This window comes from Pelophylax lessonae (genome assembly GCF_965119305.1).
Source record: "Pelophylax lessonae genome assembly, chromosome: 5".
In the NCBI taxonomy this organism is placed as follows: domain Eukaryota; kingdom Metazoa; phylum Chordata; class Amphibia; order Anura; family Ranidae; genus Pelophylax; species Pelophylax lessonae.
Window position 1 is genome coordinate 516,566,328 of NC_138772.1, and position 23,693 is coordinate 516,590,020.

General features: G+C 43.0%; 1 protein-coding gene across 1 annotated transcript in view; it reads left to right on the forward strand.

Moving 5' to 3' along the window:
• Positions 1-14,628: 14,628 nt before the first annotated feature.
• Positions 14,629-23,693, forward strand: part of FER1L6 (fer-1 like family member 6) — a gene marked incomplete at its 5' end in the record, with an annotated part of 316,530 nt that continues 307,465 nt past the window's right edge. The window contains one exon of the mRNA XM_082257934.1: positions 14,629-14,681. Within this exon, the coding sequence (XP_082114060.1) occupies positions 14,629-14,681 (53 nt within the window). The remainder of the gene's footprint in view (positions 14,682-23,693) is intronic.

Here is a 23,693-nt window from a genome sequence, read left to right on the forward strand (position 1 = left end):
GAGCCACCCCCTACCTAAGTCTATCTTAAACTAAGATTTTTGTTTAAATTCAAATTTATGGTTATTTATTAAAAACCCTTTCAACAAAAGTTTATCGATTCAAGCCATTTAAAAGCATTGATCTCAATAATAAGATTTTTAACATTTGAAAGAAATTGACAGTATATGTTAATGATATTTTGTAAATTTATTACAATGATTGTGAAGTATTCTCCTCAAAATGGTTACATGTACATTTTAGTCACTTTCCAATTAATGGATGTTCTCAATTAAAAAAGGAAAATACACAAAAGGCATGTGCTTTTTGTTGAATAATACTGTAAATCTGAAAGTAAAACAATTGAATAGTTTATTAAATTTCCCCTGTACAAAGTAAGAATGGTTTGTTTTTGTGTGTTGCTTCTTATACAATGGCATTTAACCATTGCCACTGGTGTCATACATATATACTCACCACTTTATTAGGTACACCTGTTCAATTGCTTGGTAACAAATTGCTAATCAGTCAATCACATGACAGCAACTCAATGAATTTAAGCATCTAGAGGTGGTGCAAATGAATTGCTGCAGTTCAAACTGAACATCAAAATGGAGAAGAAAGGGAATTTAACCACTTAAGCCCCGGAAGATTTTACCCCCTTCCTGACCAGGGTTTTTTTTGCGATTTTTTTACTGCATGACTTTAACGGACAATTGCGCGGTCTTGCGATGCTGTTCCTAAACAAATTTGATGTCCTTTTTTTTTCCACAAACAGAGCTTTCTTTTGGTGGTATTTGATCACCTGTGCAATTTTTTGATCATGTGCTATAAACAAAAAAAGAGTGTACATTTTGCAAAAATAACAATATTTTTCACATTTTTTTATATGAAATTCCCAAAAAAAAAAAATGTAAAAATCAAAATTTTTTAACATTTTCGGCCAATTTGTTTTATGCTACATATGTTTGGTAAAAAAATTTGCAAAAAGCGTATTTTGATTGGTTTGCGCAAAAGTTATCGCGTTTACTAACAAAGGGAAAGATTTTTGTAATTTTCGGTGTTTTTTTTTTTAACGAGTAATGGCGGCAATCTGCAATTTTTTTTTTTTTTTGCGGGACTGCGACATTGCGGCGGACAAATCGGACCCTTGACTGACATTTTTGACACTTTTGGGGGTACCAGTGACATTACTGCAGTAATCAGTGCTATACATATGCACTGTTACTGTATAAATGACACTTGCAGGGAAGGGGTTAACTTTATTGGAGAGGGAGGGGTTAAGTGTGTCCCTAGGGGCGTGTTTCTAACTGTGATGGGACATGGCTACTAGTGTAAAAACAGAGATCAATGGTCCTACATAGTAGAACCATCTGATCTCCATTTTTACACAGGGGAGAATGACAGGTGGCTTGTTTACATTAGCCGCCTACCTTTCTCCCTCTCTACCGACGATCGCCGAGTGACTCCTTAGTGAATGAGCCGGGGCGGGCGCGCGCTTCAGCGGACGCGTGCTCGCCCGCTATTGGCTCACAAGCCGGTGACAGGCTAGTGACGTATATATACGTCACTTTGCCTGTCCGGGGCTGACCACCGCAGTATAAGTGCCTTTGAATGTGGCATGCTTGTTGATGCCAGACGGGCTGGTCTGAGTATTTCAAAAACTGCTGATCTACTGGGATTTTCACATGCAATCATCTCTAGGTTTTACAGAGAATGGTCCAAAAAAGAGAAAATATCCAGTTTACAACAGTTGTGTGGAGGAAAATGCCTTGTTGAGGTCAGAGGAGAATGATCAGAATGGTTCGATATGATAGAAAGGCAACAGTAACTCAAATAACCACTTGTTACAACCAAGGTATGCAGAATACCATCTCTGAACGTACAACACATCGAACCTTGAAGCAGATCAGCTACAACAGCTGAAGACCACTCCGGGTGCCACTCCTGTCAGCTAAAACAGGAAACTGAGGCTAAAAGTCACACAGGCTCACCAAAATTGGTCAATAGAAGATTGGAAGAACATTGCCTGGTCTGATAAGTCTTAAATTCAGCTGCAACATTCAGATGGTACAGTCAGAATTTGGCGTAAAGAACATAAAAGCATGGATCTATCCTGCCTTGTATCAACAGTTCAGGCTGGTGGTGGGGGTATAATGTTGTGGGGCATAATTTCTTGGCACACTTGGTGCCCCTTAGTACCAATTGAGCATTGTTTAAACCCCACGGCCTACCTGCATATTGTTGCTGACCATGTCCATCCCTTTATGACTACAGTGTACCCATTTTATGATGGTTACTTCCAGCAGGGTAATGCACCATGTCACAAAGCTCCAATCATCTCAAACTGTTTTTTTGAACATAACAATGAGGTCACTGTACTCCAGTGGCCTCGTCAGTCACCGGATCTTCATAGAGCTCATTTGGCAGCACGTGCATAATGCTATCATGTCAACATGGACCTAAATCTCTGAGGAATGTTTCCAACACCTAGTTGAATCTATGCCACAAAGAATTAAGGCAGTTCTTAATGCAAAGGGGGGTCCAACTCAGTGCTAGCAAGGTGTGCCTAATAAAGTGGTCAGTGAAAGTATATCTGTAGTGTTTATCTCTCCCTAAGGTTTTGTTTTTCTCTGGTGCCTTGTTCCTCTGTTATCAGCATGAGTCACCTATGACAAGTTACTCTTTCGTTCATTGACGGACACAGCTCCTGATCTTCTTAACCATGCGGTTATACTGCCCCCTACAGCAGTAGGACACTAGGTAGAAAAAAGTCTGGCTACGCCTATGGACAGTCCCAGGGGGTATACTCCCTCTCTCTGCTATAGGTACTCCTTTTTTTTCTGCCTAGTCAGGAGTAAGGACCTAGTTTCTTGCTGGAATCTCTGGTCCTGGCAATTTTTTTCTTTTTAGATAGATATTTTTTTCCTGTGGAATCTACAATCAACTGCCGGACTGCGTGACGGGATGGATAATCTAGATCCAGTGGTCACCCCAGTCTGGCCAGTGAGCGCGCAAAGACCTCAGCTGCACGCCAGGTCCGCCATGACAAAGCCCCACTGGACAGGGACTGGCCTGCGAGTTAAACGCCTTGCGAGGTCGCATACGACCGAGTCTCAGCCCAAGTCGCAGCGTTCCTCCAGGTCGACAGCCCCCCATTTCGATTGCAAGGGGGCTGTCGTAGGCTCTTTACCATTTGACCAGCTGTGTCCAATCACAGCTGGTCACATAGTAAATAGGAAGTGTCGTTGATCGGTTTTCCTCAGTTCGTGCCTGACAGGCACGAGTAGAGGAGAGCCGATCTGTGGCTCTCCTGACGGGGGGGTCTGCACTGGTAATCAGAGCATTGATTACCAGTGCAGACCCTTGGGGGGGGTGCCACTATAACCACCAGGGATGCCCACCCATGACCCCAGGGATGCCCACCAAATACCACCAAAAGAAAGCTCTATTTGTGGGGAAACAAATGACATAAATTTGGTTTAGGTACAGTGTTGCATGACCTCGCAATTGTTATTCAAAATGCAACAGCGCTTAAAGCTGAAAATTGGCCTGGGCAGGAAGGGGGTGAAAGTGCCCTGTATTGAAGTGGTTAAGGACCCGGCTGACAGGAAGGCGGAGGCTGTGGCCCGCAATATGTACACCTTGACCGGTTCGGCACTGAGCCCAATATTCACCATTGCCCTGGTGCCGCATCTCTGACCGAATGGGCTAGGCTTTTGCGCTGTGACCTGGAGGGGGAGTAGCTCCCCCCTGCCTTTGCTAAGCTGGCGGACCAGCTGGTCCAGGGGCTGCAGTTTATCTGCGATGCCTCTTTGGATGTGGCTCGGTTCTCTGTTTCGGCAGTGGTCCTTCAGCGTGTCTTTTGGCTCAAATGCTGGTCTGCCTGTTTGGTGCTACCCTGGATGACATCATTAAAGGTCTCAGAGAAGGGAAGAGTACCTTTCTTCCACAGGCTACAAAGGGCAAGGACCCTCGTCGTAGACGTGGGTCCTCCTATTCGGCTAATAAGAAGTTTTTTTGTCCCTCAAGGTCGACTGACAGGGGATCAGAGCTCTTCGGGGCCTCCTCTGTAGGATCCAAGCAAACTTGGTCTGGCAAGTCAAGAATGGGCTTATCCAGACCCATGGACAGGGCCCCTTCAGCATGAAGGTGCGCCCTCATCCATATCTGGGGTGGGGTGACATCTTGGCTGGTTTCTGGACCCGTGGACTTCCCTGGTACAAGACAAGTGGGTCCATGAGGTCATACGGTCTGGCTACAAGATCGAGTTTCGTTCTTACCCTCCGGTAAGGTTTTTCCTACCGACTGTCCCCGATCCGCTTACAGGCTCTTTTTTGGGCGGTGGAAGACCTTTTACTTTAAAGGATAATTGTCCCGGTTCCAACTTTGGAATGTTTTTAGGGATTTTACTCAAACCTGTTTACAGTCTGCAGGAAGGAAGGCAAGGTGCGTTCAATTCTGGACCTCAAGGCGCTGAACTGCTTTGTGTGGGTGCAGAAGTTCAGAATGTAGTCCATTCGCACAGTGGTGACTTCCCTGCATCAGGGGGATTTTCTTGCATCCATCCACATCAAGGATGCTTACCTTCACATTCCAATATGTATATAGAGGAGCATTATCAGTTTGGGTTGTTACCCTTTGGTTACCCCTCCGTTCCTCGGGTCTTCACGAAAGTGTTGGCCCCGGTGCCAGCATTGTTACGCTAATGGGGGATCGCGGTCCTGGGCTACTTGGACGACCTCCTTCTGCGAGCAGAGTCTCCTACTGCTCTGGTGGAAAACCTGGAAATCACCATATGAACTTTGAGGGAGTTTGGCTGGATTCTGAATTTTCAGAAGTCTGCTCTGGTTCCATCCACAAAGCTTGGACTATCTGGGCCTGACTCTGGACTCAGGCTTAACCAGAGTGCTCCTTCCTCTGGACAAACTCTAGAAACTGCAGGCTGCAATTAGTCTCCTTCTGTCCAGCAGATGGTCATCCCTCCAGACTTGCATGCAGGTGCTGGGCCTGATGGTGTCTACCTTCGAGGTGGTTCCGTTTGCACAATTCCATACAAGGTCCCTGCAAGGGAGATTCTGGCCAAATGGGACAAGAATCCGCAGTCTCTGGACAATCCGGTCCGGCTGAGCCGGGGAACAAAAGTCCCTGATATGGTGGCTTCTTTCTCTGGCTTCCTTCCTCCCCTTGTATTGGAGAGTGGTCACCACGAATGCCAGCCTGTCCGGCTTCCGAGGCATCCTTCGAAAAATTTCTGCTCAGGGGATCCGGACACTGGAAGAGTCCAGACTACTGATCAATGTCTTGGAACTCCGAGCGATCAGACTGTGCCTGGATCATTGGACGAATCATCTTCATTGGACAATGCCAGGGCCGTGAAACGTTGCATTCTTATCAACGGATTTAAAGAGCCCATTATTTTTCATGAAATCAAGAAAAAAAATTACTTTTTTATTTTTTAGTGTAGATGTGAGGTCTTTTTGACCCCAGATCTCACATTAAAGAGGTACTGTCATGCTTATTTCTATTACAAGGGATGTTTACATTCCTTGTAATAGGAATAAAAGTGATTTATTTTTACACTGTTTTTAAAAAAAAAAAAAAAAATTGAAGATAAAATAAATATGAAAAAAAAAATAAACGTATAAAGCGCCCTGTCCCCGTTAGCTTGCGTGCAAAAGCAAACGCATACGCAAGTCGCACCCACATATGTAAACGGTGTTCAAACCACACATGTGAGGTATTGCCGCGATTGTTAGAGCAAGAGCAATAATTTGAGCCCTAGACCTTCTCTGTAACTCTAAGCTGGTAACCTGTAAACATTTTTAAAATGTCGCCTATGGGGATTTTTAAGTATCAATGTTTGTCGCCATTCCACGAACATGCGCAATTTTGAAGCATGACATGTTGGGTATCTATTTACTCGGTGTAACATTATCTTTCCTATTATAGAAAAAAATTGGGCTAACTTTACTGTTTTCTTATTTTTTAATTCAAAAAGTGTATTTTTTCCAAAAAAAATTGCGTTTGTAAGACCGCTGCTCAAACACAGTGTGATAAAAAATATTGCAACGATCTCCATTTTATTCTCTAAAAAAAAAATAATTTTAACTTGTAAACAACAAGTGTCAGAAAAAGGCCCGGTCCAGAAGTGGTAAAATAGTAAATGTTACCTACATTAGATTAGTCAAATATTTGAAATTGTTCATTTTCAGATTTGTGCTCCTTCAAAGACTGATCCCTCCATATGAAATAAAAGCATCAACGTGATTTACTGCAATCAGACAGCCTGTAGATAAAATAAACGTTAGCGTTGGCAACAGGATGAATAGGGCCTGTTAGAGAGGAGTCTCTCCATAGACATTACTCTTCTCGCTCTTCCAACTGTCACTGGTATTCACTCTGTCAGTGACAAGGGCCATCAGATCCTTTGGCACCTCTATATATCTGCCTGACAACTCTATGTACCTGTCATTCTCCTGTTTATTAACATTAAACCAGGAGCAGCATGAGACAAAGAAAATGTCTTTGCCTGCTACAACAGATTTCCAATTTAAAGCCCAACTCCAGGAAAAAAAATTTTTGTTTGCATTGGAGCTGCCGCCATACTTCCAGGTAAATGTTAATGTAGCACCCTCCTGCTAGAAAAAAGCATTATTATGCTCCATCTGCTTATCAGGGGAGCCTGATCTGTTAGTCATGCCTGTTGCATGTGTCCAGGTGTGAGTCATTTGGTCTAAGGGAGTGTCCCCACTGTAGCCAATAGGGGAGCCTGTTGGACAGTGGAGGAAACCTGGCCAGTGGCAAACGACTTTAATGGCAGTTCCAGTGGGAGGGCACTACCGCAGTGCATCCTGGGATTGTCCATAAAAGCCAAGGGCACATGTGACAGGGCATCTTTGGTGGGAAGCAGAGTCCCAGGAGGAGGGTGACGACTGTCTCTCCTCCTGCTGTCTAAGGAAGGTGGTCACAGGCAGTCGGCCTAGTGAACCAGGTGTGTAACTGAGTCCGTGAGTACCAGGGGGCTTGCCAGGGGGTCTGCCCAAGAAGGGGGGACCACTCCAGAGAAGTCAGGATAGAAGATCAGCTCACAGTATGCAAGAGTAAAGGGGGTGTCAAGAGGGGCCCTGAAGAGTAATTCACTATACAGTTCGCTTATCAAATACTTCACTACAGTGGCAAGGTGAAGCAGCAGCCTTGCCGCACTCAACATAGTCAGAAGTCCTAAAATTGTGCATAGTTTATCTAGTTGGAGTATCCCACTCATCCCTTCTCCTATCTGAGTTCTAAAATAAAACCAACAAAAAAAAAAACACACCCCTTGGACTATTTTCTGACTGGGCCAAACGCTTAAAGTACTTTGAATTGCTAAGTTGTTGCTATGGGTAACCCAGGGGAACCCGCTTCAAGCAGCTACCCAGGGAGTATTGCTACATTAATTTGGGTTAACTTGCTAGATTCTCCACTCCCGTGGCAGACTGTGCTCCCACATGCTTTGGCAGTGGACTTTTCCACTAATGCAGGACTAATGCACCCTGCAATATTCTTGATTTCAGGGACATCTGACTGAGTCAGAACAAGGGACTGCACAAGGGAGAGGAAGATGTGGGGGTTGGTGTTGCATTGCTTGTTTAGGTTTAACTTACCAGATCCTCTGCTCCCGTGTCAGGTGTGCTCCCCTGCGCTCCAGCTGTAGACTGTTCTTCGGCATCCTCACAGTCAGTGCAGGGCTATAGACCCCATATCAGTCTTGATGATATCTGAGGTATCTGATGGAGCATACGAGAGAAGACTGGGGGGACCAACCTTGTAGTGCTCGTTTAGGATTACCTTACCAGATCCTCTGCTCCCCTGGCAGATGATGCTTTCCTATTCTCCTGCGGTGGACTGTTCCTTGGTGTCTTCATGTACAAGGCAGAGCTATGGGCCCTCCATCAGTTTTGATTATGTCTGGGGGCATCAGACCTACAGAGAGTATGGGAGAAGATGTGTGTCTGGTCATGCAGTGCTTGTTTAGTTTTAACTTGCAAGATCCACCATTCCTCCGACAGACAGTGTTCCCCTATGCTCCAACAGTGATTTGTTCCTTTGCATCCTCATTTCTAAGGCAGGGCCTTCCATCAGTCTTGATGACATCAGGGCATCTGATTGAGGAAGCATAGGGAAGAAGCTTTGGGAAAAAGTTATGCAATGCTTGTTCAGGTTTAAAGTGGATGTAAACCTGATTCATGAAATTTGGCCTAAGCACATCTATCTGTAGCGTTCAAATCTCTCACCAAATCCCTAAGTGTCTTTCTGCTGTTTCCTTGCTCTGTTAGCATGATAACTTCTGACAAGTTCTCAGACAACTGAGATAAAACCAGGCTATAATTTGTGTTGTGGGAGGTTGCTAAAAATAGATTAGAAGAGAGCTTGTCTTGTCACAGCACAGCTCTGCAAGTCTCTGCCTATGTGGAGTGGGGGTGTGTGCTTTTCCTCCAATCAGCTATCTTGGCTGTATGCCAAGAATCCACTCCCATTGCTGAACAGGAAGAGAAAATTTCTAACACGATGGGCATTTTTCTTTCTAAAGAATATATAAATCTGAAGACAGCACATATACAGTGTGTAGGGAGATTTGTTTCATCTCTGTGTATTATCTGAGTCTGTTCACTTCACTGGGTATACGTGAGGGTTTACATCCACTTTAACTTACCAGATCTGTCATTCCCCTGGCAGATGGTGTTCTCCTATGTGCCAGCAGTGGACTGTTCCTTAGCATCCTCATGTCTAAGGCAGGGTCCTCTATTAGTCTTGATGCTGTCAGGGGCGCCTGATTGTGGAAACATAGGGGAGAAGAAGCTGCAGGGATCAGTCTTGCAGTGCTCATTTAGGTTTAACTTACCAGATCCTCTGTTCCCCCCCAAACACATACAAGCAATTCCTGGCGCTAGAAACGATTGATCAGAGGTCCCAAAAAATGTGATATCAAACTGTGTGGGATGGACGGATTTTAGCCAAATGCCAGTAAGTCATGTCAGGGTTGCAGCTGACCCATGCCCAGATCCAGCTGAGAAACATATGACACATTAAATTAATGGGTATAATAGCGCTCCCAAAACTGATGACAGGTGGGCACTTGGAATCACAATTAAAAAGGAATAGTCACAGTGAAGAAATGTCACATTTATTAAAATCGGTAAAAAGCACTATTGAGCAGGGTGCATCCAGCAGTGAGGCAATACCTGTTGAGGGGACCCAGGGATTGGGTGGGATCGACTGTCCAGATCCTCAGCTTGTGAAGGGACAAAAGGAGCACTTGTACCAGGGAGATGGAAAAGCCTGAAGGTGATGGAAAAAGGAGGGGGGGGGGGGAGAGAAACTCAACCCTCCGTGGCCCAAACCAGCCGCAAGCTGACCTACAGTACAGCGGCTTCTCCTTGCTTCAGGCGGCTGGAGCGGCACTGATGGATGACGTCATCAGCGGATGACAAGCAACTCACGGAAGTCTGTTCAGAGCACCGTTCCCAATGTGAGTGGCAGCCTCACCGCACCGGACGTACACACCCCACAACAGCGATGGCTACCTGGCAATGGGGAAAACAAAAAGCCACAGGGTGGAGGAAGACATGTTTCGGGCTGAGCCCTTCGTCAGATCTCCAGTGGCAACGTGAAAGGGATTTAAATAAAGGGAAAGGGAGGGGAATGGAGAGGCGTTACCACCCACTCCCTGGCTCCACCTTCAAACCACTATTGTAAACAAAATACACAGAATGGTGAACATATGTATAATGAACAACCTAAAAATAAAAAATGTATTTTTTATTATCCAGGCACATAAACCTGGATTTTGACAACATCTGAGTGCAGCCATTTCTTTTCATTATTGACTGTCCACGGAGGCGAGCCGGGGCGAGCACCGCTGTTGGTCATCAAGCTTCCCATTACATAGTTACATAGTTACATAGTTAGTGAGGCTGAAAAAAGACACAAGTCCATCCAGTTCAACCTATGATGTGTGTGTGTGTTTGCTTTTAACCGTACATTGTATACCCCTGTATGTTGTGGTCTTTAAGGTGTCCATCCAATAGTTTTTTGAAACTATCAATGCTCCCCGCTGATACGACTGCTTGCGGAAGAGAATTCCACATCCTTACCACTCTTACAGTGAAGAACCCCTTACGCACTTTAAGGTTAAACCGCCTTTCCTCAAGTTTTAGTGAGTGGCCACGTGTCTTCTTGTATCTCCTCTCTCTGAATAGTTTGTTCCTTATGCTAGGGTCGCCAGTACAGTATTTGTACATTGATATCATATCCCCCCTCAATCGTCTCTTCTCCAGAGAGAATAAGTTCAGTGCTTGTAGTCTTTCCTCATAGCTGATGTCCTCCATTCCCCTAATTATTTTTGTTGCCCTTCTCTGGACTTTCTCCAGTTCCAGCACATCCTTCCTGAGGACCGGTGCCCAGAACTGGACAGCATACTCCAGATGTGGCCGGACCAGAGTTTTGTAGAGTGGAAGAATAATCTCTTTATTTCTGGAGTGAATCCCCTTTTTTATACATCCCAGTATTCTGTTGGCTTTGCTTGCAGCGGCTTGGCATTGCATGCCACTTCCAAGCCTGTTGTCTACCAGTATCCCCAGGTCCCTTTCCATCCTAGACTCACCCAGAGGTTCCCCCCCTAGTGAGTAGCTTGCTTTCTGGTTACTGGCCCCCAAGTGCATTACTTTACATTTTTCTACATTAAATCTCATCTGCCATGTAGTTGCCCACCCCGTTATTTTGTTCAGGTCTGCTTGCAAGATTTCCACATCCTGCATAGAAGATATCGGCATGCCTAATTTAGTATCATCTGCAAATACTGAGATTGTACTAGATATCCCCTCCTCTAGATCATTTATGAATAAATTAAACAGGATTGGTCCCAGGACAGAACCCTGGGGGACCCCACTTTCCACACCCGCCCACTCAGAGTACTCCCCATTAATCACCACCCTCTGGACTCTCCCCTGGAGCCAGTTCTCTATCCAGGTACTCACCTTATGATCCATACCTACCTTCCTTAGTTTGTACAGTAAGCGTTTGTGGGGAACGGTGTCAAAGGCCTTTGCAAAGTCCAGATACACCACATCCACAGGCTTACCTTTATCTAAGTGGCAGCTCACTTCATCGTAGAAGGTTAATAGATTGGTTTGGCATGAACGATTTTTCATGAATCCATGCTGATTACTACTTATAATACCGTTTTCATTACTAAAGTCTTGTATGTGGTCCCTTATCATCCCCTCCAAAATTTTGCAGACTACTGATGTTAGGCTGACCGGCCTATAGTTACCCGGGATATATCTCGGCCCCTTTTTAAATATTGGTACCACGTTGGCTTTTTTCCAATCAGCTGGCACCATACCTGTCTGTAAACTATCCTTAAAGATCAAGAATAATGGTCTGGCAATCACCTGGCTGAGCTCATTAAGAACCCTTGGGTGCAAGCCATCCGGTCCCGGGGATTTATTTATGTTAAGTTTCTCTAGTTTAGCTCTAAGTCTATCCTCTGTTAGCCATGGCGGCACTTCCTGAGGTGTATTATTTAGTTCGGCCTTACAAGCTGGGTTAGTGTAGCCCCCCGATTCCTTTGTGAAGACTGAAGAAAAGAAATTATTTAACACTTCCGCCTTTTCTCTGTCCTCAGTGGCCATTTTTCCTTTATCATCTTTTATGGGGCCAATGTGTTCTGGCCTCGCTTTCTTACTGTTTATATACTTAAAGAACTTCTTGGGGTTCTTTTTACTCTCCTCCGCTATATGTCTCTCGTGTTCTATTTTAGCCGCCCTGATTTCATCTTTACATTTCTTATTACACTCTTTGTAGTGCTTAAATGCTGCCAATGACCCCTCAGTCATTACCTTGAGCAGTGTATCTCTTTCCTTTGTAAAAAGGAAAATGAACCCTAACAGTTTGTGTGGTAACTTCACAGAAGCAGGTAAAATATAACAATGGCTTAAACATACTGGTACTGGTAGTTTTATTGATTATCCATTTCCATTATCCATTTAGAGATTTTGTTACAGCTCTGATGAAGGTGGATACATTGGCCACTGAAACATGTTGGATACTGCTTGTCTATCTATTGTCACCTCAAAGTCAAGAGTAAAGCCATATAGACATTTGATGTGATTCTCATTTGGATATTTGACATTGGATGCCACCCACATGATGCAAAGCTTTGTATTTTTTTAAATGGTCAAAGTCAAGCTAATGAATGCTACTATCATCCACTATTTGATGAAAGCTAAGTCTGAGTCCAGTGCCTCAAATTTATTTTGCTCCTCTCTGAAAAGAAACTGGGTGTAGAGGCAAAACCACGATCCTGCCCACGCATTAACTAAATTAAAAATTCTTCAATTCAGCTCCAGCTTCATCATGTTTAATGAAAACTGTCAATGAACTTCAATTTTCAAGTCTTTCAACAGATTCTCCTCTAGATTGACACCTGAGCTTCGGCTTGGCCATTCTAAGTCTTTCTAGTTCATGGTTTTAAACCAGTATTCCTATAGCTGTGTGTTTAGGGTCAGTTACTGCATGATGAACCTCTGACCTAGTCCTAGGTCTTTTGTTTTTCCCTAATATGTAGTTTTATACTGGCCCAAGTCTTTACCAGCTTCCCACTTCCTGCTGATGATAAGCATCCCTTAAAGCCCAAGTGCAGAAAAAATCACAAACACAAAAATCAGCACAAGGGACATCAGGTAGGATGTGTCCCTTGTGCTGATTCCTTTTCTGTTAGATTAATTCCTCCTCTGTTCATATTCCCCCACTCCTGCTGCAGTAGTCATCTGGTGCAGCAGGGGTTACAACAACTAACGGGCTGCCTCAGGCTCCTATCCAAAGTGCCCACCCTTTCTGACCAGCTCTGCCATTCATAGAACTGTACTACAGATAAATGGAACATGATCTAAGAGTGGAAGATGGGCAGATAGTTGAAAGGTCTGCCCCCTCCATTCATAGGCTCTGTTTCATCCATAGAAGCTGTAGTATGGCTTCTATGAATGGAGGGGCTGGGCAGAAAGGGAGGGCTGCACTTAGGCTTCACCAAATGGCCACCACCATGCTTTACAGTGTGTACAGTGTTCTCAGGGTGATAAGTATATGGTGAATGTGCTTGTGTTTGTTTTTTGGGTTGTTCAGTAAACTTATCATCATATTTTCTACTTGGTGAATGTTAATGTGAACCCCATAGAAGTGAATAGGAGACAAAACTTGGAAATCAACTCAGGCCATTTTCAAAAATAATAGGCATGGGATTGCCAAAAAAAGTACAAGAGGATCTGTTTGGCTTGCAATGAAACAACAAAAATGTACAATTTCTTTAATTAATATGCTTAGAGGAATGACATAAACTTGCCTGTGACATGGCTCACCTGTATGGGATCCAAATCATTTGATGGAAAGAGAATTATGGTGTGGGGTTGTTTTTCAGGGGTTGGGCTTGGCCCCTTAGGCTGGCCATACATGTTCAATTTTCTTGTACAATTTTCTGTTAGATTTACCACAAACCACATAATATGAGGTCAAAGCTAAACAACACTTTCACTTGTATCCAATTAGGCAGGCCTTTGTACTACATAGTTGAAGGTAGATTTCTAGAAAATTGTATAGAAAATTGTAAGAAAATTGTATAGTGTATGGCCAGCCTTAGTTCCAGTGAAGGCAACTCCTAAGGCATCAGTATACCAAGACATTTTGGACAATTTCATGCTCCCAACGTTGTGGGAACAGTTTGGGGATGACCTCTTCTTGTTCCAACATGACTGCGCACCAGTGCACAAAGCAAGGTCCATAAAGACATGGATGAGCAAGTTTGGGGTGGAGGATCTTGACTGGCCTGCACAGAGTCCTGACCTCAACCCGATAGAACACCTTTGGGATCAATTAGAGCGGAGACTGGGAGCCAGGCCTTCTCTCCAACATCAGTGCCTGACCTCACAAATGCGCTTCTGGAAGAATGGTCAAACATTCCTATAGACACACTACACACTCCTAAACCTTGTGGACAGCCTTCCCAGAAGAGTTGCACACAGTTACTTTTACAAGGCGCTTAGGGCTATAATCAATGAGTCCACGGGAGTTAGTATGAACTTCAAATAATCAATTTATTAGTCACAAAGAATACAAGATGGTGTGAACCACTGAAGAATAATGGTAAACATGGGTACATTACCTCGAAAGCCCGCCTATTCTTTGTACCCATGTTTACCATCATTCTTCATAATGGTTGGTAATGGTTGGCACTAATCAGGAGAAACAATCCCTAATCACATATTGTACCTAGTTAATCCTAATATCTACCTATCTACCTGGTATAGTGTATTACCACATCACCTATATCCACAATGTAGAAGTAAGTTTGCAGGATCAAAAGGTGTGCTGCTGTGTACATTTCTCTCCAGAATGAGACATCTCAATGTTTGGTTTAAACTTAATCACCTTTCAGTCTACAATTACTATGACGGATGGCATTCTTTTAGTGTGGGAGACGGGGATCTGGTGAACTGATGTGTTTACACAACCACACCCTGTAAAAACTGGACACAATCTAACAGGTAGCAATAAAGCACACATTTCTCCAGCAGGTGTAAGGCTGAAAACATGAGATTTCCTTGGCAGTGTAGATAATGGACTTCGGCAAGAAGAAGAGCAAAGACCAGGATACGGAGGCAAAGACAAAGTAACGTAGCTCAGTTTTCTACTTCTATTTCATGCAGAAAATGTTTTTTCATGTGGATTTGCCATTGGTATTGGATTTTTGCCATTGGCTTTGTATTTTTTTGCCATTGGCATTGGATTTTTTTGCCACTGGCATTGGATTTTAGGAGCCAAAAATGCTATTTCAGCCTTCATTTGTAAATATGGTGTCATGGTTAGGAAAATTCGAGACCTTTGTGTTTGCTTTCCTGCACCAAATTTGACAGCTGTAGTTGTCTGTCTGAAAACTGTTGTTCTCTATGATGAATGGAGTTCCCATAGAGGACATTATATGTCATCACAGGTTCACTGATGAGAGTACTGCAGATGCACAAAACTTTATTTCTCGTCTGCTGGCATTGGATGCACCCTATGGTGACCTCTGCCCATTGTAGGGATAATGATCCACAAAAAGATGAAGATGAATGCAATTGGTACAGGGGTAAGGTACTCTGATCTTCATGGCTGAGTAAGGACATTTGAGTTGAGGCAGACAATAACCTATATAGTATATGGCACTTACCCCTGTTTCTTGAAGTTTTGGATAGGATGTGTAAGGCTGGCTACACTCAGTGTTGGGGTAGTTACTCAAAAAATGTAACTAGTTACTTCTGTAAATTGTAATGAGATTACTTTACTAGTTACTGCATTTGAAAAGTAACTTCACTACTTATTACTTTACTTTCCTCTTTCATAATTGACCGTGTAGAAGAAGATACATGACTCTCTTTCTGCATAGAGTTTATTGTATAAACACAGGCTTTGGGAAACATGAGAACAAAACCTGAAAAAACAGAATAAAACATAAAGTGCAACAAAAAGTCCTAAACTTCATCCCTCTCTATTCTTCGAAATAACGATTGTATCGCACGGCTTGGGTAACGCAGGAAAGTGCGTTCCTATAGCCTAGTAAAGTAGTGTAGTTACCAATATTAGTATTGTAACTAGTTACTTTACTTAGTTACCAAAAAAAGTAATTTAGTTACTGTAATTAGTTACTTTGTAACTAGTTACCCCCAACACTGGCTACACTATATACAGTTTTTTTGTTCAATTTCCTTTGGATTTATCTTCAACTGTGTACTGGAAGGGCCTCCCTGCTTGCATACATATTGACAGTGTTTAGGTTTAACCTCATATTATATGGTTTTGGTAAATCTAAAGGAAAGTTGTACAAGAAAATTGTATAATGTATAGTCAGCTTTAAGCCCCTTACACACGATCAGATTATCGAACGATCTGTCATTCATTTTTTGTGGCATGCTAGTCTGATGTGGAAAGTGAAGAGGTTTTTTTCATACGAATTTTCCCGTACGACAGAATTCTACTTCAGAAGTGATGTCATGTGTTGGATTGCTTTGTATGTGTTCTTTCGTCTCTGAGCATGCCTAGTCTTGCTCTCAAGATTTTTTTCCGTCGAAATCTGTACTAATGAGACGAAAATCGGACGTTGTATTACGGACAACAAAAATTTTATAGCCTTCACATCAGGATTTTGTCAGCCGAAAAGTCAGAGTCGGCTGTCGAAAGCACCATACTAACAATCCGAAAATCGGCAAATCGGTCGTCGGACGAAATTTTCCTTCAGATTTTCTTATCGTGTGTACGGGGCTTTAGGGTAAGAACCTCTGACAGATTTTTTCTGCTATATAGGTTTCCACTGGGGAGATTTATTTTCAATATTGATCCCAGTGGGTCTGGTGAAAAAAAGTGGTGGGAAATCCAACATTTTTGAGTTGTCACCAAACCAAGAGGTGAGGGAAAATCTTCCAATGGGTAAAAACCTGGTAAAGTGGCAATTGTCTAAGAAGGATCATTGTCGCCTCCTTCAGAAAAGATCTCCTTTTTCTTCATGATGTGTCTCTAGGACAGGGAGAAAAGAGAAATCTCTCTAAGACACAAACTGAAATAGACCTTCACTATCCATAGACACTGTCCAGAACCAAAAAATAATTATTAGTTTCACATACACTTTAAAGTTAAAGCTATATCTGACACAGAGACACATCAACTACTTATACAAAAATTGTAATTCCATTTAGTTACATTTTTAATTGAGATTTAAGCCAGTGGAATTTTGATCAAATTGTTTTGTTCGTTTGGTTTTCCCATTGTTAGTGTGGTCAAATTGACATTTGTTTTTGTCCATAGTGATAAGAAAATTCAAAGGAGAAGGATGAAAAATGTTTCTCATATGAACAAATTTTTAACAGTGAATGTGGTTTTCATTTGGGAAATGACATTCATTTCAAAATCAAATGTTAAAGGCTCGGTTCACACTACGTCGCTCCGACTTAGGGGGCGACCTGTGAAGTCGCGTGCAGCGCGGCTTCGGCACGACTTGCACGGACTTCATAAAATGAATGTCTATGCAATTCGCTCCAGGTCGCCCCGAAGTAGTACAGGACCTTTTTCCTAAGTCGGAGCGATTTGTGTCGCTCCTATTAGAACGGCTCCTGTACCGCACAATGGGAGCGTGACGGACCGCGACTTGTCAGGCTGACAAGTCGCAGTCCAAGTCGGATCATTGTGAACCGACACAAAAGCAAATAAAATTTTGAAGTATTTTCAAACAACATTCGTCAATATATTTGTACGACCCTTCCTTTCGAAAATCTATTTCAGGAACTTAACCACTTGCCTACTGGCCACTTTTGTCCCCTTCCTGCCCAGGCTAATTTTCAGCTTTCAGCGCTGTTGCACTTTGAATAAAAATTGGGCTGTTATGCAACACTGTACCAAAACTACATTTTTGGGGTTTTGGGATTTTTCGGTTTTTGGATTCAGCCGAACTCGCAGGATTTGAAACCTGCATTCAGTGAGTGTGAACCTAGGCTAATATGTTTTCATGGAGAGAATAGTTGATGCCAGGGATGCTTGGGAGGAAAATAAATCCATACTTATGCAAAAAAAAAAAAAAAAAAGAAACAGAGAAAAAGTTTTGATGGTCCACTTGGAATTTTTCTACTGTCACTCTTCCATGTTTCTAGTGTATGGCCAGTCTACGTTTCAGAAGTTTAGTTCAGTCGTCTTTCTCAGACAGCTCAGTCAAATTTTAATTACTTCTATTTCTACTGCAGTTCAAGCCATATGGTTTGGTCAAAGACCACACACCCTGAGACTGGACATTGAAGAGGCAGCAACATACTGATGAGGTCACTCCATTGCTATCACTTCCTAACAATTAGCTCCACTTGCCCTATAACAGAACCTGATGGAGTTTAAACTTGCCCTTCTCAGGGAAAGTCCAATTAGAAGTAATTTTTATTTGAGTTTCATGTTTTTATTTTTTGCTTCCTCTTTCAATTTTAATTATTGTGTGAAATATATCTGTTTGTAGATTAGCCACTAGACCAAGCAAACACTCAATTTGCAATCACTGTGCCTCCCTTGTTAAGAACTGATATGAGATAAGATATCAGCCACGTAGGTAGAGCATTGTTTTCTGGTGGAGGTGGATTGAAAAGGTTTATCAACAAAAATATACAGTCAAACATAGGAGTATATGGATCTGAACTGGTAGCATGGGTAGATTAGGGACTATATATATATATATATATATATATATATATATATATACTGTATATAGTGCCAAAGATTATGGATATGTTCAAAGGAATCCTTATTAAACGTATGGGTTATGTGTAAGCGTAATCTTGATATTTGGTTCAAAAAGAAAATTGACTAAAGCCGGCCATAGATGGTTTGAATTGAAGACCAGCCGAGATTCGAACCATCTATGGGCAGGCTGATTGTACCCTAGTTGATTCATCAATCAACTTGGGTACAACCAGCCTGTCAGATTTTCTGTATGCGATTATTGCCAGCGTCTATAGCCGCTAGCAATAATCATTGTGTTCTCTCGGCAGTGACTGCTCCCTGTGCCCCCTGTCGGGAGAACGCTATAGCTCCGCAGGAGGGATTCCCCCATCAACACTGACTGTATTGATGGCAGTAGTGGAGCCAGAGGGCTAGCTGGGGTGTCAATTGCCACCCCAGACAAAGTCCTTGCCACCCCTGTTGCCACCCCGCTGAAAATATTACACTGTTTGATTTAGGGCTGAAACAACTAATCGACGAAATCGATAATAATCAATAATGAAAGTCGTTGTCAAAGTTTGCCTTTATCGATTAGTTGCTTCCGTCGATTAGTTGCTCTGCGTTCTGGACTTTCCCCGCCTGTCAGTGCCTTCTCCTCTGTAAAGCCACCGGCTGCACACACTGTGTTTCAGAGCTCGGCGCTTACGTGACCGCCCCCTCTCTCCTCCTTTCCTCTCCGCCTTCTTGCTGACGTCAGTGAGGCAGTGAATCAGATCGAGGGAGGAGAGAGAGGAGAAAAGCAGCAGCCGATCACGTGAGTGCCTAACTGCCCCTTACAGCGCTATAGCTGTACAGTGTCCATGCAAGAATCAATGCAGCGCACCAAAATACAGAATATATACCAGTAGTTATCCCAATAAAATAGTTAAAGAGGTTGTAAACCCATACAACTTTTTTTTTTTTTTGCAACCTGTAAGAGAAACACATAATGAGCTAGTATGCATTGCATACTAGCTCATTATGAAATACTTACCTTAGAACGAGCCCCCGCCGTGCCGCCCACTTACCTGTATGATGGGCGACATGTCTTCCGGGATCGTGGCATCCGGCCATCTGATTGGCCGGAGCCGCGGTGACGTCACTGCGCGCGGGAGCCGACAGTCACGGCACGGGGCTCTGAAGAAACGGCACCAGCGGCCGTTCCTTAAGAGCGCATACGCCAGTGACGTCACTGGCTGCATGTAAGGTAAATATCTCCTAAACTGTACATGTTTAGGAGATATTTACACTACCTATAGGTAAGTCTTATCATAGGATCACCTATAGGTAAATGTGTCAGAGGAGGGTTTACTTCCTCTTTAATATTCCTTATAAAGTGCAATATTATAATAGAAAAATAAGTGATTAAAAACGTCCGTATAGCACATAGCACATATAGTAGGTCTTTCTATGCTACCTATTTTATATCTCTGGCCTACACGGATGTTTTTATTCACTTATTTTTCTATTATAATACACTTTATAAGGAATATTAACTATTTTATCTGGATAAGCGTTTATTATATTATTTAATAAAAAAAAAAAAAGTTTTGGTATAAAAGTACTGGGAGCATTATGTGCCCTGCAAGTGTTTCTTTCAATGATTTTATTCCGAAACAGTGCCCCATCTCTGGTGTTGACGGGGGGGGGGGGGGGGAATACCTTGCCACCCCTTTGCCACCCCTGTTTTTAAAGTCTAGCTCCGCCACTGGTTGATGGGGGAATTGAGGGACCTTCTTTCCTGTTGCAGGAAATAAAAAATGCATCATCTATGGCCTGCCTTAGGCTTTGCTCACTTGGAGTGTATTACAACTTATACTGGCACAAGGGCTGCGTTGATGCACATGTGTTCCATGCATCCCTGTGCAGACAGTCCCACTGATGTCTATAGGAATGCAGCAGCTGCACAGATACAGCTTATAATCCGAATTTCCCATCCATGGGGGTGAATGGCCTGAATGTAGACAGTGTATGTTCGAGTCCATGCACCCACACCTGCACAGATGTCAAATTGAGAGCAACGGCTGTGTCTGCGCAGCCTCTGCTTCCCAATAGACACCTCTGCATCCCTGTGTGGGTTAACACAGCGCTCGCATGGGCGCACGTTGTAGTGTGAATGAGGCCTAACACATAAAATATTTCCATCAAGAAAGGTATGAGAGTAGCCAAAAGAATGAGAAAGGTAGAGAGATAATGGAAGATGAAAAATGGAGAGGGGGAGATATTAAGGTGAATAGGAGGGAGAGGAATGGGATAGTCCCGGGGATGGTCAAATGCATAGTAATGTCCTATAGAAGGTTAGAAGTAGTGGGGAGAAGGGTATCCAGGGTTGACATATTTTAAGTTTTTCTGGGTGTCAGTCAAAATCTCTGTTAACTTTTTATATATCATGATTTTTTTATCTGCTATTGACTGCCTCATAGCCTAACCACTTGAACACCAGCCTGTATCCTTTAAAACCAGGCAATTTTTCAGTTTTCAGCACTGAGATACTTTGACTGACAATTACTCCATCATGTAACATTGTGCCCAATAGAATTTTATATAGCTTTCTTTTGCAGAGAATGCATTAAGGTAAAAAAAAAAAAAAATCTCCAGCCTTAAAGTAATTGTAAAGTTGCATTTTTTTCTATTAAAATAGCAAACAAGTTATACTTACCTCCTCTGTGCAGTTGGGTTTGCACAGGGCAGCCCGGATCCTCCTCTTCTTGGGTCCCTCGCTGGAGCTCCTGGCCCCTCCCTCCTGTTGAGTGCCCCCACAGCAAACAGCTTGCTATGGGGGCATCCACGCCGAGTCACAGTTCTCTGTGTCCATTCAGACATAGAGCCCTGACCTAGCCCTGCCCCCCTCTCTCTCCTGATTGTCTAATTGAGTTTGATTGGCAGCAGCCGGAGCCAAAGGCACCACTGCTGTGTCTCAGCCAATCAGGAGAGAAAGTCGCGGACGGCTGAAGCACTCGTAGGCATCGCTGGATAGAGATGGGGCTCAGGTAAGTATTAGGAGGGCTGAGCGGCGATGCTGCACACAGAAGACCTTTTAACCTTTTGCATAGGATGTATTATGGCAAAAAAACCTTCTGACTATACAACCACTTTAACCACTTCAGCTCCGGAAGGTTTTACCCCCTTCATAACCAGGCCATGTTTTGCGATATGGCCTGACAGTTGCGCGGTCATGCGACGCTGTACCCAAAGTAAATTTATTTTATTTTCTCCCCACAAATAGAGCTTTCTTTTGGTGGTATTTGATCACCTCTGCAGGTTTTATTTTTTGCGCTCTAAACAAAAAAAGAACCACAATTTTGAAAAAAAACAAAAAAAAACAAAGCAATATTTTTTACTTTCTGCTATAAAACATACCCAAAAAAGATTTTAAAAATAAAAGGTCTTCATAAATTTAGGCCAATTTGTATCCTGCTACATATTTTTGGTAAAAAAAATCCCAATAAGCGTATATTGATCGGTTTGCGCAAAAGTTATCACGTCTATAAACTATGCGATAGATTTAGTGACTTTGTTTTTTCTAGGAGTGTCAATACAAAGTTAATGACACCCCCCAGATCAGTTTGCATGTCGCAGTGCGAACTGTCAATTGAACAATGTGAACACCCATGCGATCAGATTCTGGTGCGGACCAAAAAAAGGGTCCAACAAAACTTTGGACCGAATGCGATGCAAATTCATCCATACAATCTGTATGGCTGAATTTGCATCGCAAAGACATCGCATGTGATTTGCGGAGCAGTGCGGTGTGAATCACATGCAATGTCTGACATCGCTATTGTGTGAACCGGCACTTAACGTGAACATTTCAGGTTGAAAGTCTGTTTTGTGTTGTGTACTTTTGCTTTGCATCTAGGTAATAATATAATAATTGTATAAAGTCGAATGTTCACTCATAAACCTCAGTTTATGAATGGCGTCACTTGCCGGGGGGAGATTTTTTTTACACACATGACTTGTCCTATTCCCCAGCTGTCACCCACAATCACCTGTTATCTTCCTCATGCGACGCCCTGCGTGATTACTATCATCTGTGTTTCTATACATAAGTGTCTCTCACAAGGAGTGGGAGTTGATATTTGAATTGCTGAATAACATTATGGGAGGCAATGGCCTTCCAACATGACCTGATAACATTATTATTTCTGCAGCTTGGTGAAATAAGATATCGGAGGAATATACCAGCGGGCAGTTTAAGGATTTGTAGTATACTGAATTCCATTGAAAACTTGCTTTGAAGCAGAATTGCTTTAACCACTTAAGCCCCGGATGATTTGGCTGCTCAAAGACCAGGGCCTATTTTGCGATTCGGCACTGCGTGAATTTAACGGACAATTGCGCGGTCATGCAACGCTGTACCTAAACGAAATTGACGTCCTTTTTTTCCCACAAATAGAGCTTTCTTTTGGTGGTATTTGATCACCTATGCGATTTTTATTTTTTGCGCTATAAACAAAAAAAATTGCGACAATTTTGAAAAAATAACAATATTTTTCACATTGTTTTATATGAAATTTCCCCCAAAAAAATTTAAAAATCAAAATTTTTTAACATTTTTGGCCAATTTGTTTTCTGCTATATATTTTTGGTAAAAAAAAAATCGCAATAAGCGTATTTTGATTGGTTTGCGCAAAAGTTATTGCGTTTACTAACTACGGGAATGATTTCTGTCATTTTTTTTTTTTTTTTAACTAGTAATGGAGGCGATCAACGATTTTTTTTGCGGGACTGTGACATTGCGGCGGACAGATCGGACCCTTGACTGACATTTTTGACACTTTTGGGGGTACCAGTGACAGTACTACAGTAATCAGTGCTATAAATATGCACTGTTACTGTCAAAATGACACTGGCAGGGAAGGGGTTAACTTTATTGGTGATCAGTGGGTTAAATGTATCCCTAGGGGCGTGTTTCTAACTGTGGGGGAGGGGAGGGGGGCGTGGCTAGTGATGTAACCACAGAGACATACGATCCTACATAGCAGGATCGTATAGTCTCTGCCTTTACATCAGGGAGAATGACAGACGGCTGTGTGTTTACATCAGCCTTCTGCCTTTCTCCCTCTCCTGAGTGGGATCGCGAGTGGCCAGCGGACATCGGAGCCGCCGGTCACTCGCGCGGGGAGGCCCGTGAACGAGCAGGGGTGGGAGCGTGGCTCCGGCGGTGCGCGCTCGCCCCCTACAGGCTCCTAGGCGAGCGACGTAGTACTAGGTCGGTTTGCCCAGGAGCGGCTGACTGCCACAGTAAATATACTGACGGCAGTCGGCAAGTGGTTAAGGCAAAAACTTTTTTACATGTCCTTGTTTCTAATTTCCTACCTTCACTAAATATGTCATCCATCTTCTTGTTAACTCAGTAGTTGCTTTGAAATAGCCTGTTATTTTGAAAGGAAACTGTTAATTCCCAAGAGTT